The 19,498-nt window shown below is 36.2% G+C and overlaps 1 protein-coding gene across 3 annotated transcripts in view; it reads right to left on the bottom strand.

Annotated features, from left to right (window-relative positions):
- Positions 1-13,261: 13,261 nt before the first annotated feature.
- The window catches only part of LOC140147819 (monoglyceride lipase-like), a 29,392-nt gene continuing 23,155 nt past the window's right edge, over positions 13,262-19,498 (bottom strand). For all 3 annotated transcript variants that reach the window (XM_072169569.1, XM_072169572.1, XM_072169571.1), the window contains one exon: positions 13,262-17,489. In XM_072169569.1, the coding sequence (XP_072025670.1) occupies positions 17,229-17,489 (261 nt within the window). In that variant the 3' untranslated portion in view covers positions 13,262-17,228. The remainder of the gene's footprint in view (positions 17,490-19,498) is intronic.

The raw sequence follows: 19,498 nt of genomic DNA, 5'->3' as shown, positions 1-19,498 counted from the left end.
ACGGGTTGGGAACGGTCAGGGGTTAACACCCTACTCTTTTTGAAACTGGCTGTGAGATACATGTACAGGTATGGCTCTCTGCACACGGGACCGACGGCTTAACGTCCCCTCCGAAGGACGGAGTACTTTCATGATTCATTTTACCCATTTCTAAGTGAACCATGGGGAGAGCGGAAGTCTGAATTTAATCTACAGATGTTGCCAATTAAATTCAGACTTTTTTTTTTTCCAAGTCAATATCCCAGCAAATCGCCACAGCCGGGAATTGAACCCGGGACCTCATACACTAAAGGCAAGTACCCTAGCCATTGCGCCATGCTCTCCACAAATACGGAATGATGGTGTTACATGGGAAAGTGACACAAGATACTGGCTTTATTTATCATAAAAGATGCTGCAATACATCACTAAACAGAGTTGACTGATGAGTGAATTGCTTTGATATGATGTATCTATTATATTTAGACTTGTGTACAATTTAGTAGGGCTATTATATGCACTTCAAGACATACTGCATTAGGTAAAAAGTTCCATGTCTGTTGCCAGTTCGAGGTTCAACCCAACATGGAAAAACTGAGCAAGGGGTGAATTCACTGCCATAGTGCACGTTAGTAACCATTGGTTACTGCTCCAAGCCTGGGCTCAAGCACCTGTTCCAAATTTTGATATGCCATAGGCTTTGTGTTGTGATCATTTCGATCAGTGGTTCGTAACAAGGAAAGCGTGATCCAGTTGACCTAGCAACGGTCATATTCAAACGTGCACTATGACAGCGAATACTGGCCCTATTTTATCTTCTATGGTTAAAATTATTGCTTGAACATAAAACAGTGAGTCCTTTATACAAACTTGGGTATCATCGGCAATGTGGTCCACTTTGTGGTACACTTGACGCTGCTCACTATTTCATCATAATTAGGCAAGATTTCTCTGAGCTTTTAGCCATTGCCCAGCAGAACAAGTCATTCAGTAGATTGCACTATGTACAGGTATTACATAATTATATCAATTGACAAGTTTTGTAGGCACTGTGACATCTAGTACGGTAGTAAGATTGTATATTTCTAAAGCTAGAGTGAGTTTGTAATATTATAAGCCCATTGGATTTGCTTAGGAAAGAAAATCTCTTCTCTGATTGTTATAGTAGTATTCATGAACTATGTTGATAGAGAATATGTGCAAAAAGTGCATTCTATTCAAAATGGAAAACTTGCCATGTAAAGTTCTATGCGCAAAGTACAAATGGCTGCTATAAATTATGCTCACAGAGTACTACAGAGAGCGTACCACCAGTCAAAGTCTCCGCATCATCCGATAATGAGGGCCGATTGTTCCATGAAATGCGACAGGCGAGACTGATACGCAATTACCGCGTATTTTCATGGTCTATCGCGAAAGCACGCAACGCTCTATCGCGTATACGCGAAGCCACACAGCGCTGGCGTGATTGTTTGACACGGCACGCTCGAACAATCGGCCCTCATGAATATGCGAGAACTCACCATATACAATACACGGGGACTTTGACTGGTGGTACGTACTTTGTAGTACTCTGTGATTATGCTATTCCAGTTGAAATCCATACTCCCCCTGGAAGGCCAACCACAGGGGGCATATATTTCAAATAGAGTCACCTGTTCAGGTAACCCCATTTTAAAATTCACACTGTGTGGAAGATAATAAGACTAAGACTGTGTCTTCCATTGGGGGTGTATGTATTACAAGTGGAACAACCCAATATACACTAAGCCAAAAAAGAAACTTATAATTTTTCACAAGGTCATATCTTAAAATCCTGTCTATCAAAATTAACCAAAATTACACACATGATTGCCTCAATACTCTACTCTAAACACATGTCACTAACTATGCAGTTGTCCAACTGACACAACAGCAAAATGCACTGACATGCAACACCTTCCTGGACCACATTAACAGCGCAACAGATTTCTTTGACTGGGTTCCAATTATTCGCCTGTGAATGCGATCCCGGAAGCTGTTCCGTGTCAGTGAATTTTACTGTTGTGTCAGTTGGACAACTGCTTGGTTACTGACATGTGTTTAGAGTTGAGTATTGAAGTAATCCTGTGTGTAATTTTTGTTCATGTACAGGCGAATAATTGGAACCCAGCCAAAGAAATCTGTTGCGCTGTGAATGTGGTCCAGGAAGGTGTTGCATGTCAGTGCATTTTGCTGTTGTGTCAGTTGGACAACTGTTTGGTTACTGACCAGTGTTTAGAGTAGAGTATTGAAATAATCCTGTGTGCAATTTTTGTTAATTTTTATGGAGAGGATTTTAAGATATGACCTTGTGAAAAATTATAAGTTTCTTTTTTGGCTTAGTGTACTACTGATATGTTATCTATGATGTAATAGGATCTAGCAATTCTGAACATTTTGAAAATAAGTGTGGTATTGCTTATATTTCAAATTGACTAACTTCATCAATTCAAATGTATTTTGAGTGTGTAACTTGGTAAAAATGAGTTTTTGATGAGTTATTAATTCTTTCTTTATGAAACAAAAGTTTACAATCTTGCATAGCCTTTCTGACCTTTTTTTTCATTTTTATACATGATTTTACATGTTGCTTACTGATTTGCATTATTGTACTTTTTTGGTCATTACGTTTTGTTACCTGGAGAGATTTGATCATGTCTCGCCTCCTTTTTCAATCAAATCAATGGTAATAACTCTTGTAGTGAGGGATCAACATTTAACCACAAATTGCCTCATTTCCTGAGAACCAAATACCACACAAGGTCATTTTTATGCAACTCATTGACCCATTTGTGTTATAAACTGCCTTTAGCTAATGACATCCTTGTGATCTGGTCAACTCATTGACAGATTCGAACCTCAGAAGGGAATTTAATTTTTGATCAATTCTCTCCAGGTAGTGAAACATAATGGTTTTGCTATTTTGTGTTAGAGCTTAGAGTTGTCTTTTGTACCAGTTGGGCTTTTCCATTTAAAATTCACACAACCCCTGTGAAAGATTTAGCTAGTCTTCCACAGAGGGAGTATGTGTTTTGAATTTTGAAATACACCAGTTGTGAAAGATACTAGTATACCGGTATATAATGCCGACCACAGGGGGAGTATGGGTTTCAAAATGATTAACTCTGGCCAATTACATTTGAAACACATACTCCCTTTGTGGAATAAATTTCCAAAATCTTTAACAAGGGTAGTGTGAATTTTAACTGGAATAGCCCATTACAGCATTCTAATTCATGGAAATTCCCAAAATTCACACAATTTGAGGGTAAATTATATCAGAAATATATACATACTAGCGGGAGACCCGCGCTTTGCGCGGGTCCCCGCTAGTTGAGTAAACGGGAGCGGTTAGTAAACGGGAGTGGTATTCAAAAAGGTGGCGGTAAAAAACTTCCGAGTGTGCCCCCCTTCCAAATTCCTGGATCCGCCACTGTCTCAGAGAAGCAGTCAGTCACGTACACACCCAGACACCCAGACAAACATACGTGAGCCCTCACGCGTAAGCCAACATTAAATGCGTCCATACCATGCGCCGCAAATGCGCGCGGAAACCATGTGCCGTGTACGCGCGCAGGTGCGCGACTTCGCCACTTACATCGCGTGTTGGACACCGCTTGCATTTTGACGCGTTTGCTGTCATGACCTGACCCATAAGGTTATTGACCTCAACGGCCTAGCAACCGAACATTTTTTTTGTTATTTCCATAGTGACTGAATAGTTTTGCAAAATGAACGTCAGATGGTTTAATGGCAATATGTACCCGATCAATGTACGAATAAATCAGAGCTGAAAGTGAAAGCATCTCGGAGACTGCTTCTGGACAAGATTTAGCGACTTCCTTTGATTTATATAGATAAAACAATGGTGTGCATGACGTTTAAGGGGGGTACTACACCCCTGGCCAATTTTGTGCCTATTTTTGCATTTTTCTCAAAAGTTATAGCGCATTGGTGACAAGTAAGATATGTATATTATAGGGGCAAGGACTACAATTACTGCACTGAAATAAATAAATTTTGGATTAATAAAGCGCCTTTCTCCAGATGTTAGAGGACTCAAAGCGCTGTAATTTCGCTGCAATGGTGAATCATCACAATCAGATCGCATCAACTAGGTTGCTGCCGAACGGCGCACACCTATCCGCATTTAGATTGTAACATCCACCAATTATCTGTGCAGCTCCCCAAATTCCATTGGGTGAAGGAAGTTTTTGATAACCAAACAACTATTCACCGATTTTTGCGATACAGGAGATAACCGGAGATCCCGGAGAAAACCTGCGAGAGCGAGCATGGAATCGGGATAAACCAAGTGCACATGAGTCCTTGGGCCGCGCCGGGGTTTGAACCGGGAACTCAGTGGTGCAAAGCGAGGGAATTACCGCTGCGCTAACTCGCCCTCACAATTATTGATTTATTGATCAAATGTTGGTTTTCCCTCATTTTTGACAGTAACTCCACAACTGTTGTCTGTGCTGAAATAAAATTTCCAGTGCAGTAGTTGTAGTCCTTGCCCCTATACTATACATATCTTACTTGTCACCAATGCACTATATTTTTTGAGAAAAATGCAAAAGTAGGCACAAAATTGGGCAGGGGTGTAGTACCCCCTTAATGATCAGTTTAACTGGCAAACATGAATTATTTGTTGAATAGATTCATTAGGTTTGTTGATTAAAAGAAATATTTCCCTTTTGCTTGACAAAACCAAGTGCATTTTTACTCACTACAATATTTCGTCCTTCACTAAAAAGTACCGGAAACCAGTTTCCCGGTAAAGTGCCAGATGATCATACAGACATACCTGATGAAGTACTCCAATGTGAAGGACGAAATATTGTAGTGAGGAAAAATTCACTTGGTTTTGTCAAGCAAAATGGAAATATTTATTTATAAATTATTATGTCACAACCAACAGTCAGTAAATAGCCATGCTGTTTTTTATCCTTTTTTTTTTGTTTTTTTTTTACTTATTAAAAGAATATATGCATGTCACAAATAGTGACATGCAGAACTATTATACAGCTCTGAGAAAAACATTTCTTGTTTGGTTTTTCAAAAACAATGACATCTAACTATACATATATTTTTTTCTGGTTCAGCTACCTTACAGTATAAGGTAGGTTTCTGCAATGTTTTATTTAAACTCCTATGCATTAAGATCCATTTTATTTTGCAGTGAGTTTGGTTCAAAGTATAATAGCGATATTTACAAACAATGAAAATATTGTAAATATTTGTGTAGATAATTCTATAATATATCACAGAAGAATTGTAAAATACATTGAGAATAATATGAAAGTTATATAAGATTAGAGATTTATATATAATATTGCTTAATTAGTATATGAAATGTAAGTGGACTGTTAGCTGTTGTGAATGAGGTCGTCTTTCAAGTAACTTATAGAATAAACAATTTAAAGGAGGATTTCGTGATCCTAGCATCCTCTTTTTTTTGACATTTTTCAGTAGATATCCACGAAAAAAAGCTTATTTTCAAAATTTCAGTTGATTCCGATTTTGCGTTTGCGAGTTATGCATGATTATGTGTATTATACTGCTCCAAAGACAATGTGTTGTAATTTCGTTCTGGTGCACCAGAACGAAATTCAAATTTGGTGATATTTTTGCTAAACGAATTAATCTGCAAGAAATATTTGGTACATAAACAATATGTAGCCAGAGGTATCCAGTGGTGTAAAAATCTCAACTTTTTTTGGGAAAAGTGGGGGGATGAGGCTGTGGATCACGAAATGCCCCTTTAAGGTGACCCCAAAGAGGTTTGAACCAAAGAGTACTGATTCCACCATGTTTGTGGGTCACTTATGGAGGACAAAATAGTGGACCTTCAGAATATTTCGCCATGTGCCCAGTAAACCTCGATTGATGCTATGTGCTCTGTTTACACGTTCTGCGTCCAATGCATTGTAGCAATAATGTGCGCTACCTGATCTGCGTGGTAGCAAATCATCGTTCAATTCAAGCTGTGCTGAAAATAAATGCCAGAGATGCCCTATTTTGCTCTTTAAGTTCATGCATTATGGTGGATTTACCATAGCGTTCCGTTCACACACAGCCATTTTGAGTCGGTACTCTTTGGGTATAATCTCATTGGGTGACTCTGACTAGTAACTCACTTGTTGAAAGATTGTAGCAGTTTTTTCCCTCCAAAATCCACATCAGCATTTGGAAAAGTAAGATATGGGCCCTATTTTAAAGGCTCTAAAATAATCAAATATTACACTTTCAGCTCTTGCAGTACATGAAACGTACATGTCAGCATATGGCAAAAACATTTGGCTACTATTTTCCTTCATGGTCAAGTACTACCTTTCTCATATTCAAAGGGTTTTATAGAGTACCGAAGTGTGACGTCATAAAATTATCTTTTTTGCATTTCAGCATTTTCATGACCATATTTCAGTAGAACATGATGAAAAACATCCACAGTCCAAATTTGGTGGGAATCGGATCATGGGGGCCCCGAGATCTGGCCGCATGAATACCTAATTAGCCCCATTGAAATCAGTGTAAATTGGCCTGGTTCATAACTGTTTGGAACCAGGCCAATTTACTGATTCCCACCAAATTTGACTGTGGATGTTTTTCATCAAGCTCCACCGATACACCGTATTAAAAACGCTGAAATGCAAAAAAAGTTTTCTGTGACGTCATCACTTGGTACTCTATATACTATAATTACTAAATCTGTATTTGCTATCCTATGATAACATTTTGATAGTTTTGTAAATGTGATAAAGCGTGCTAATTGCTAAATATTTTTCAATCAGCAATGGTTCAGCAAAGCATTCTTGTAATAATTCTAAAAACAATAACAAACTAATATTAGTCATCACGGTGAATGCTATTTTTCAAACTAGTTTATTTTGTTTTGTAAAGTGATAAAAATGTGTTAAAATACTTTTCAGTCAGCAATGGTTCAGCAAATTACTTGTAATAATTCTAAAAACAATAAAAAAACCAATAATAATTTATCAAGGTGAATGCTATTTTTCCAACTAATTTATTACTGTAAAAGTATATTAATTGCATTGAATACAATATGTGTAAAGTTGTATTTTATGAAATAAAAATTGCACAATTTTATTGTAATTGCTTTTGTCTTACTGTGTGAATAACACCAGGAGGGTGAGAGGTCGATGTCAGGACAACGTCATAAACAATGGGTAGACGTAAGGTACATACAACAGCCATTGTTGTTACTCCCTCCTATGAGGAGCACAATTTTATAATTGAATACCTGAGTGGAAGAAGGGCCCAACTCCATTAAAACTGTTTTTGAGATATTAAGAAAAAACTTAATATTTGGAAAGGTTTTATAGGCAGAATGTTTTCATCTTCAGGGGACCTTTAATACATAAACATACAATATTACACACTTTTAAAATTATATACAATGTTTCCATGGCAGCGGTACAGTTCTTAATACTGAGCTGGAGTTGGGCCCTTCTTCCACTAATATACTGCAAGTGCCAGTTTAGTAAGCAGATGTATTATAAATAGTACATAAATTCGATAATTATGCATTCATTGCACAAGTAGAAGCATGTAATATGTTAGCATTGTAGTGAAAAGCAGATATCATGGATGAACAAAATTCCTCTTTAATCAAATATTTGTGGAAGAAGGGCCCAACTCCATGGAGTTGGGCCTTTCTTCCATGAAACCATGATTAAGCGTGCTTGGAAGACTATTTGGAGGGTGGATTTTGGCTCATCTTTCACACACAAGGAAGCACAATCTGCGGGCAATAAAATGCTGGGTCTAACTCATTTTCGTAAAAAATTGGAGTTGGGCCCTTCTTCCACTCAGGTATTCAATTCTACTAACATTTGGCAACTAGCTTCTGTTTGACAGTAAGTGGGATTAAAAATTATTTTTTTAGACCTATAATAAGTCTGGATTAAAAACATTAGTTTGCATCTGATGATTCTGTCAATCAAACTCCAGCACAGCCCGTGATTGGTGAGTATCATGTAACTAGGGCGGTGGTGGCCTACTCCCCGTTCCAGAAAAATACAGCACTGGGATTAAAAATATATAGTCAAGTTCTGCCAAATGAAACATAGCTCAATCCTAATCATTCATTTAGTCCTAACTGAAGATAACAGAAAAAGTTCACTATTTTACTGATTTCTTGAAAAAAGAGCCAAAAGCATGCATTTTCGGCATGTTTTCTGACAATCGAATCACAAAAATCATAGACTTGGAACAAGTCGTAAGCATTCAAAATCCTGAGTATATGCCAAAATTTTGCTCCAATTTTCACTTTTTTGTGTTACTTTAAATGGTTGGTTATAAGAATGAAGCATGTCTTTTCCAAAAATTACACTTAGAATGCATAAACTGAAATTAATCTTAGTACAAGTCTTTGGGCTTGATTGTCACAGCATACTAAAAACACCCTAAAAATGCATGTTTTTGGCCCGTATTTCCAAAAATTGGCCAAATATTAAAATTTGACTTTTATTGCTAGTTAGGACTAACTAAAGGATTAGGATTTAGCTATGTTTCATTAAGCAAAACAGGATAATATTTTTTTAATCCCAAAAAATTAGTTCTGTATTTGTCTGGAATGGGGAGTATAGATATTATAATGCGAGTGTAGCAAGCATGAAATTCTGCATATTTGAATGTTTGCCATACTGTTTCTGTATTGTTTTTTTTTAGGGGCGGGGGGTAATTGAAATGTGGGTACATGGATGTGCAGCAGATTCAGGGTGCATTTTCAGCCATTTTGGTTTATTGATGGCCCTCAATTTCATGAAATTTGGTTAAGAAATGTGTTTTAAACAATTTCTTGAAATAGTACCGACGACTTGTTGCTTTTTAGCAAAATTTTCCAAAAATATGTATAATTTAAGGTCTGTCAAATTTGGTTTAGAGTCGGGTAGTTTTTCAGAGTCCAGCCGCACATCCCCATCCAAACCAATGTTGAGACCCCCCGGAGTGTTTAATTTTAAGGGTAACCCGCCACCCTTGTGATCTGCCAAAAATTGCTTGCATCCCCCCTTAGGCTTGCCAATAAATTCTCCCTCAATTTTACCCTCCCCCAGGGCTCATATATTACTGCACATCACCTTATAGATTTGGAAAAAAACATCAACGTTGATTGAATTCGAGAGTGGATCAAATTCCTTTATGAAGTTGTGTGTGGGTTCATGAGGTTTGGTTGCATTCCAATGCTTTTGCTTGACTTAAGGCAGTACTATACACTGTGGGTCATATTCCAAATAAGTTTAGTAGTGACATAAATGTGACCCATCGCATCAAAACCAACCACTTTGTGGCAGAAATGAAAATTTAAACTCTAGGATAAACTGTTTTTTACCTTTAAAATTACACCTTACTCATTGAAATCTGATAAAGTTTTATTCAGATTTCCTTTGACAGCTTAACCATCGCGTATACGTGCGCGACGCCAAGCGTGTGCATTGGACCTTGTGCAAATAATACGCACTGGACGGCTAGCAGTACACTTAATTTGTAAAAGGAAATCTGAATAAACCTTTACAATAAAAATGTTTTATGAGGCAAAACAAGCTCAAATTTGTTTTTATTTTCTTCAAATTTTCTTATCTTCTTTCATTGTTATCTCCTAATGAAGCCAGCCGCAAAGTGGTCAGTTTTGATGTGATGGGTCACATATGGTTTTATGTCCTTGTTTACCATTCCAAAATTAGCCTTAGCTGTAGCATTTTGTATAACTTATGGGAAATTAATCCAGGGAGTTGGTGATCCGATTACAAGTGTCTCTGATCACACTACAGTGGTCGATTTTTTCCCTGGCCTTGCATTCTTATAAGTTTTTATATTAGGAAATTTAACAATCAACTCAAATAAATTACTTCAAACATCAGTACACTGAAACATATGATAAAATGTACCATATTTTATTGTTGTCTATGCCAACATACACTTAAGAAGCACCATCTTCCTTATTAATTATTTCATAACAATACAATATTCTAAACTACGCAAAGAAAGACTGGTTTGGAAATACCCGTTATAAATTGACCCAGGTCAGTTACATGTACCTTGTAAAGAACACCTTTTCATTCATAGAGTGGCAAGGTGGCAAGTTTTTTTAAGGTGTGTCTTACTTGTCCCACAAAAATTACTGTCCATACCTCAGCCCTTAATTCAATGCAGTTGAATTATAAACCTTGGGTCAACATACACAAGTATTCAACCCTGCAATTTAACAATAATTATTTGCTGAGCAATTAGGCAAAATGTTTTGTACAATAAATAAGTATGTGGAGCTTGAGCATAGTACATAGGCCTACAGCTTGCTAATATTAGTCTTTGGTCAAGTTGTTATTCTCTGTTATCTCTATGTTGCATTATTATGTTCATTGCTGCATTCCTTGAATGACTTTGGTACTATGTATATACTGAGATCCCAATATAGGGCAAGTGTCATCAACACTTTTACACTACCAGATTCTTATTGCCAGTGGCGGCGCCAGAAAATTTTTTTTTCGGGGGCATTAGGGGGGCAAAGTGAATTTCAGGGGGGGCAAAATCAACAAAGTTTGCGCAAAATTACCGTAAAAGTGGAAATTTTCGTAATTTTGGGTTTTTTCTGGGGGGCAAAAGGGGGAGGCAAGAGTTCTGACTGAGGGGGACATTTCCCCCATGCCCCCCCCCTGTGGCGCCGCCACTGCTTATTGCAGCCACTTGCACTGTTGCACAGATACACCGTCGCTAAGGTACTTGGCTACCTTACAATTATTGGTTAGTTCTGTGCAGTACCAGGGGAATACCATGTAGTACCAGTGCAGTACCACTGCTGGTGGGTCCTGTGCAGTAGAAGGTTTGGTACTGTGCATGGACCGTATGTGTACCAGTGAGGTACCCTGGTGACAGTGTACCAAGGTGTGCGCAATATGAATCTTGAAGTGTACTCCCATTAGTACTTGAATTTTAATTTCATATCAGGCCCTTATCATATTGACAGCGCTGAATATTAAGGGTTCAAAAAATATAAGTTCCTCTAAGGCTTTGAAAAGAAACCAAAACGTTATTGACAAAATTTAAAAAGTTGTTGGTAGTCTATTATGATTTACACCTTGTTCAATTTATTGTGTGAGAAAAGATGCAATTATGAAAATTGCACTTTTGTCAGAATATTTGGAAGTTTAGATTCATTGTTAATTTTGTCAATAACGTTTTGATTATTTCAAAAGTCATAGGGGGATACTTATGAACCATTTATTAATATCATACTCTAAACACTCTATAACATTTTTCACCCTGGTGTGGTAGTGATGTCAACGTGTAACCTGTGCCAAATGAAATATGCACTGACGCCACTACCACATCAGGGTGAAAGATCAAAGTACATTATCTCATACTATACTACGCCAATAAAGTATCCTTACACTTGGAAAAATAATCACAATTTCAAAACTGAACAATATTGGGGTAAATTTGTTTTTTTAATAGATGCACTAGCTAATCCTGCACATTATGACACCACATTGAATCCAATGTGACTTCAAGAAGCAAAGTTACAAGCATTTGATTAGACGAAGGTCCAGTTTTAAAAGTGACAAACTAGCCTATTCAAAACTCCACAGACTAGACATCTGGTTTGAGAGTGGTAAATGGCTAATTTATGCGTTTGGCTTTAATTTAAAACAAAAGGAACAAAAGAAAATTGAAACAAAAGAACTGACAAATAAAATGAAAGCTTTGAAAAGTACAGAGAAGTAAAACTGAAATAAAAACTGCTTTAAATAACGCTTCATTGAAGAAACTGTGTTGTCTCTTTGTTTCGCTTGTTGGAATCTTTGTATAGGCCAGTTTGTCACTTTTAAAATTTTCGTCTATTCAAATGCTTGTAACTTTACTTCTTGAGGTCACATTGGATTCGATGTGGTGTCATAATGTGCAGGATTAGATAGTGCATCTATTAAAAAAACAAATTTACCCCAATATTGTTCAGTTTTAAAATTGTGATAATTTTTCCAACTGTAAGGATACTTTATTGGCGTAGTATACATTCAACTATGAAGAAACTCATGGCAACTTGAGTGTTTGTTAATTCAGCTCTCACAGAATTTGAAAACTTCTACAATGTATGCTCATTGAGCCAGTGGCATCTGCAGGTTTAGGCGTGGGGGCACATGTCTTGATTCCCCTGACTGCTCAAAAATTTATTGGCTTGTTACACATGCTGTAATTGGTAACCCTGTGATTTTTCTCCGACCGAACAACAAAAGTGTGGGAGGGCGCAACCCCCCCCCCCACTTTGTGTATGCCACTGTATTTGACAAGTCCATGTAGAAATCCACTTGCTATTTTTCTTGCCCGGCTCTTTCACATTTAATCACTTTACTTAGTTATGATGCTATATGATGTGCACCATACGATGTGCACCATACGATGTGCACCCTGTGCATACATTTTATGAATTAATACTGAAACTAAAATTTGCAACTTGCTTTGCTATGTTGCGCCTGAAACCACCAGACTTCATCAGTCAGGCATCCGATTGATATAGTGTCATGTAGCAAAACAAGATGCAACTTTTAATTCCAGTATTAGATTAATTAACATAATAATAATCTGCACAAAGATACCCTGATACCCTGGGTATACATTACAGAGAACATACCTAAACCATGTGACTTGTAAACGCTTTTGAAGCGACCTCCACTTGAGATGAGTCTGGTATTTATTCCTTGCTATTACGTTAAAAGAGACATGTAACAGCTGACAAGTGCACATTTGATATGGATGTATATATTATTATAGAGTAAAAATGTGCTCAAAAACCACTCAACATGGAGCCTGGTAAAAAGTTTAGAAATACACGCATAATTCTCCTGTACTGGTTATATAAGCACATACTTATTGCCACCTTCATCCACACATGCTATAAATATTTTCTACATATTGGGCATTGAAAGTCTGGGTCATAAGGAAAGTCCCCAACATGCAAGGTTTGTTTCACTTGTGCATTGTTCTATTATTATTTGGTTATCTCTGAAGGCCACAGGGGTGCTTTATATACAAATTAAGGCTGGCATTTTCGGGCGGGTAAACGGGTACCCGCCCGAGATTACATTACCCGGGCAGGAAATACCCTGCCCGAGTACCCGAAATTCAAAAAAAAATATTAAAAAAAAAAAAAAAATTTTTTTTAAAGTTTTTTCGTTTTTATTTTATTTTTTTGCAATTTCGGGTACCCGGTTACCCGCCCGAAAAATGCGCCTGGGTACCGGGTACAAAATTACCCGAGAATGCCAGGCCTAATACAAATAAATGAATGCAAGTCTACAAATACACTGTGTAATTGGTACTATACCAAGTCTTTAAACCCGCTTTTAAATAGCAATACTATATTTTCTACACCAAAAGTAAAATATGATCTCTTCTAATATGTTACAATGCATACCCCAATATACACACAACAAAACCTTATATTCATACATTTCTTCCTCTAAAATATCTTGACAAGACACAGTATCACCATATTTACAATGTACATGCTTAAAATAACGAATATCATCCAAGACATTTCAAACAGAAAGGAAATGGACAGACAGCAACAAACCCTTACGAAAAATAATGTGCTAAAACATGGCCTCTTTAGCTAGATATAACATCAAATAGCAAGCCTTACTATTTTCAAAACCACCATACACAAGATTTACAACTTGTTCATGTGTGCTCCTACCCACAAATCAACAGCCTATCTGTACCTTTCTAATTGACATCAGTTTGTCTGCAAGGCCCATTGCTCCTTGTCCGACAGTATCTTGTATTGCAGGGTTGGCGATTTTTTTGATTTTTTAAAGAAAATCAAAAAAATTGATTTATTTTGATTTAAATCGGATTTTTTTGATTTAAATCGATTTTTTATATTTTTTTGATCCCAAGAACTGCTATACCCCATGATAAAGTCTAAAGAGACCAGTGGAATGCTAGACATATGCACAATCCTATCAGGTATTTACAAAAAATCAAAACATGTTTTCAGATGTGAAAATTTCAAAGAAAAAATTTGGTAAAATCATGGGAAAAAACCTGTTGAATTCTGCACCTCGAAAATGATTTTTTAGCAATAGATAAAATGACATCATAGAGGTATTTAATTGTATCCAAAAGGTGTAGAAACATTACAAATGAAGTAAAACAGACAATTCAAGATAGAAATTAACTTAAATTGATCAAAAACGGTAAAAACTGAAAAAGTTGATTTAAATCAGTGATTTAAATAAAAAATCATTTGATTTAAATCGTGATTTAAATCGTGATTTAAATCGCGCCAACCCTGTTGTATTGTTCATTACCTGTGCTTTTAAAACTCCCACCACATCACAATAAGTCTAATGAACAGTGGTTGTATGCAGTTTGCTCAAGCATATCGATAGGCCAGTCCCTTGCCATTGTTGTTAAAATATTGATGTCAACTCATCTATAGCATTATAATACATGGCATACCCCCACATGCAAACCCATAATCAAAAACATGGTTTGTCACTGTTCATCCCTTTTAAAGATATTTTTATTAATTTCAGTTTTACTGCTGTAGGGGTTGACTCTCAGGAAAAGAACCAGAATGGTCTCAAATTTAAACCTACCCCCATTTAAAAAGCAATTTGGCACAATTCTGGACTTCAGCATTGAAGTAGTTACATAATTCTCTTGGTTACCGGATCACGCTATTATGGTTTGCCTTCGAGTGCCATATACTTTGTGTGGTGATTGTTTCGATCGTATTTCAATACTCAAGTGTGTAATCCCATTGACATAGTAACATTACATAGCTTCGTTGGCGAATAGTGTTTGCCACCCATCCCCTAATCATAAGTCTAACCCTAATCTTGCAATCCTAACCCTAATCATAATCCCAGGGGTGGCAGAAGTTACTTTTGCCAGCCATTTATCCACTCCACCTCACTTTCTAAATAAGTCCCCTGGATGTAGGACAAAATAGAAAGCAAGTTAAAATGTTTGCTGGAAGTACTGTTAAAATCTCTGTGTATCATGATTGTTCCCCTTTTCATTTTTAAATTAACTATAAACAGACATAGAGGAAGACTCACTCAATAACAACAAAATTGCCTCAAATCTAACCTTAATTAAGTTTCACCTCTTAAAAGGCATTTTGTATTTTGATTTATTTGTTTATTTTGATTTTTTTGTTTATTCAAAAATGTAAATTTGCCTGTCGCACTAACCAAGAACATGGATGCATTAATCAAGATAACAGAGAGCAAACATTTTTCAGTGAAAAGGCCACACTAACCAACATTTTTAGATAAAAAAATATAGCACCTATTGAAGTGCACATATACATATAGATCCCTATAAGATTATATGCAAGTTTTCCCCTTACAAAATAATTTTCTTTTAGTAACGTAATCTAAAATACTTTGAATTGCAGACAAATATGATGTGAAAGACAACTATTACTACTACACACTACTTTACATGATTAAAAACTTGAAGCAAGAGCTATAATATATGCTACATAGTATACATTGTATACTTCATTATATATTCTTATTCATTGATTGGTTAAAAGCGGATCACATGACCAAAAATAGTTCTAGAATCTGTGCATCCATCCGTAAATAGTCTTTTCAGTGACCCAGATGAGCTGTAAATAAGACCTCCAAGCCGTAAATAATACTTTTGATCATGACTTCTATGTGTGCGCATTCCATTAGACGGAACAGTTTATGCATGTGCAACTACCGTATTTGAAGAGCAAAAATATAGGTTGTGCTGTTAACTCAAGATAGAAACTGGTGAATACAAAATTAGAATAATTTAACAAATCAATGAACAAAGAACACATTAACGAATACAGCAGACTTGCAGCCATGTTGCAACTTGCAATACTACTGTAAAAGTGACAAACTTTGAGCCACATTTTGCACTTTTCACATGAATATATTCAGTTTTGTGTATACATAGCTCATTGTATGGAAGCTTAGAAATGGGAATTTTATAAAAACAAGCGAAACAGTTCAAACTTGGCCAAGCATGTAAAATTACATACGCAAATATTTTCCAAATTTTCAAATTTGAGCCACTAAATGCTCTTGCCATAATGACAAGTATTAAATAACATTCAGAGTTGTACATTGTAGGACATGGGTGGGGCAGGTGTTATATAACTGGATCATTTTCATGTTGTACCCAATTCTCGCGTTTTACAATACGATGCGCCGCCAGCGGTTACTCTTGGCAGCCAAATTTTTGACTCCAGAGTCGACATCGACGTTCTAGCTGCTATTGAATTTTCACACAAGTGTGATACTAAATATGTTGAAAACAGCTCCGCGAAGGATTCTCTTGATCAATAGATAGAAATTGGATCTACTATAATTGTAAATTGTTGTTTTGGTGTGCATTCGCATGTAACATCATTATAATGACATTTAAACCCACAATGATGCATGTTCCTGTATTGTATTTGTATTACGCGGACCTTGGATGTCGACCTTTTCCCATGATGCACTGCATATTTTAGCCTCGACCCAGCGACAGCTGGAGGCGCATCGTATTGTGAAACGCGAGAATTGGAAACACCAGTCATATGGCCGTTGTTCTTTCAGCAGTGCTGCACCTATCCTCTGGAACGAACTAACTGCCTTTACATAAGACTGCACTAAGTGTGCCCATCTTGAAAACAAAATTGAAAACTTCTTTGTACTACAAGGTATTCTGTAAAAAAAAACATAAATAGATCTTGATTTTATTATCACAGCGCCTAAGAATAGTTTTTCTAATGAAACTGGTGATTTATAAGACTAAAAACACATTGATAAAAAACATTGTTATGTCTCAAAGCCAATGGCAGAAAAACAAATTTTTCTAAGATTTCTTAAAACTAATTTTACAAAAATTTCAAGTATCAAATCAAGTAAATTTTCTTCAAAATATTTCTCAGAATATCATGATTTTACAGCAAAAAACTAAAAAAACAACCAAAAAATTAATATGCCGGTTCAGCTGAAATGGACGCGCTAGGAAAAACGAACATGACAGGGGCTTTGAGACATAACTTTTTTAGCCCAAATGATTTTGATTGATTAATTGATACCTTGCTACCTGTAAAACTATCTGAGGTAGAACTTTTATAAATATATATATAAAAAGAGAATATTTTGTAACATACTCTGTCTGCCAACCCTGACATAACTATATTAATTAGCTACCCTTATACTCCGCAAGAATTAAGATGACTCAGCTGGAACTTCAGGTTGTACATCTTCAGTATTAACTTCTGCCTCTTCTTTCCTATCCTCAGCAGTTGCCGTAATAACTTCTACGTCTTCTTTCCTATCCTTGTCATCAGCTGCCGCCTCTGGCTCTGGTGCCTCTTGGCTGTTTTGTGATGGTAGCCGCTTGACGATCCACTCTTCAATCTCGCCAACTACCTTGGCTGCTACTTCTTCCAACTCTTTGTCCAATTCATGGTAACTTCCTTCATATATCTGAGAAAGTAAAGATGAAGATGGAGAAAAAGGGGAAAATAGCAACATTATCTTTATGACCATCTACTTACACCATGGATGGGGAAGGCGAGGCATTATGTTGATGTAAACCCCAGTTTTATGCTTGATATTGGCCAAAAAATAAGAGGTTTGTCTCAAAGCTTGCGCACACATTTGTAAAATCGTATGATTTGATAAAAAAGAAATGCAGACATTTTTTTATTTCAAACAAAATTTTTTTTAGTTTTTTCAGGAAAAATTCGGCGAAAATCAGTTTTTTTTTTCAAAATACCATAAAAATACCACCAAGTCGGGGAAAAAATTGCATTTTGCATTTGTTTTCAAACCACTCGTGAGCTTTGAGACGAACCTTTTATTTTTTGGCCTAAAACAAATGTCTAAATAATAGAGCTACAATACCAGTAAAAGAAAAAGATATAATGTTATTATGACATGAGACTGGGCTCTTAGTGGTAATTTGATCCATGCGACAGGCCAAAACATTTTTTCAAAAATCTCAAAATTTTAAGATTGTCTTTTAATATGGTAGGAATACTTAATTAATTTTCCCAGTTGTCACTTTTTTTGTATTTCTGTTCCCTCCTACTTCAAGGTGGTATACCTTGGGGTTTCTTTTGAAATGTTACTTACATTATCTGGATTGTCTTCATATTTATATTATTTATCTGGAGAGGATATGGAGTAGGGGGGCACTCAAGTATGATAAATCCAAAGACCCTGTTTTCTGGGTCTATGACAAATCATACCATACAAAAACTTGACCTATTTTCTTTTTCGCAAAATCCTCCACACAGATTTCACTCTACCAGCAAAAATACCCCTTAAATAATAGAAACCTTTATGCCAAATTGCGCCCCTTGCAAGTTTTATTTTTTTAGGGGGGAGAATACCTTTTTTTTTGGGGGGGGGCTGTAAGTTGAATAAATAAAGGTAGTTCCCCTCGAATAGGAATTCTTTTCCCAAGAAAACTTGTGCTGGGGAAAATGGTGAACTTAAAAACTATACCTTAGACATTTTGAACATAGAAATAAGTATTTCCAATCCTTAAATGCATAAAATGCAAACTAAATCATGTGGTTGCAAGAAAACACCACTTTTCACTTTATTATTATTATTGGTCATCTCCCAGGTAAAGTTTTGAAATGTTTGTTGTAACGTACGCAAAAATCATACTTTAAAATCTTCCCATTTAAGTTCAACATTAATCTAAGCCATCCAAAGGCACATGTAAATTGATAGAGAAACAAAAACCTTCCTTTAATTTGATCAGCTTTAATGCACTTTGCTCTTACTGGAAAGGTTCAGAAAACAAACAGAATATAATGCTGCAATTACAAAAACTTTCACGTACATGGAGCAATAAATTGTAGCTGGTACAAATATTTTAATGGAAGCTTGGTACAGGTGTCTACAATTTAATATATCGAGTAGGAAATCTTAATAGCTGCATCAGGCATTTATACCGCACTAATATGCTGTATGCTGGCAGATAAACTATGCTACCTAGTTTTGGAAAATTTGAGTAAATATCTTAATCAGTCCACACATATACCAAACTTAGATCCATTTGTATACATTTTGTAGGTTGTCTAAGGACCCACCAATTCACTCATCCATCAACCTACCTAAGCAAAAACACATCAACCCCCTCCAACAGACCCTATCATTTTACTACTTGTCACTAAAAGACCACATTTGTGACCCGCTAAAGACCACATTTGTGACCCGCTGTGACAAAACCAGGAACATTTTTTACATTTCATGATTTGAATACAAATGCAAGCACTAGACAATAAGCTTTAAAATGATACCAAAATGAAATAAATAGCATCAATTCTTTTCAAGTTATGGATAATTTTGTAAATGATACCTTTGATATTTTTGCCAAATTTGTTATTCTGAATATAAAAGGGCCAATTAGTTTCCTGCCTCACACAGGACTGAATAGGGATTCAACTGTTATTTATTGATTAAATAAACCTCTTTTG

Source organism: Amphiura filiformis, chromosome 3 (assembly GCF_039555335.1).
Source record: "Amphiura filiformis chromosome 3, Afil_fr2py, whole genome shotgun sequence".
Lineage (NCBI taxonomy): Eukaryota > Metazoa > Echinodermata > Ophiuroidea > Amphilepidida > Amphiuridae > Amphiura > Amphiura filiformis.
Note: the sequence above shows the minus strand (reverse complement) of the source record. Positions and strands in the feature narration are given on the sequence as shown.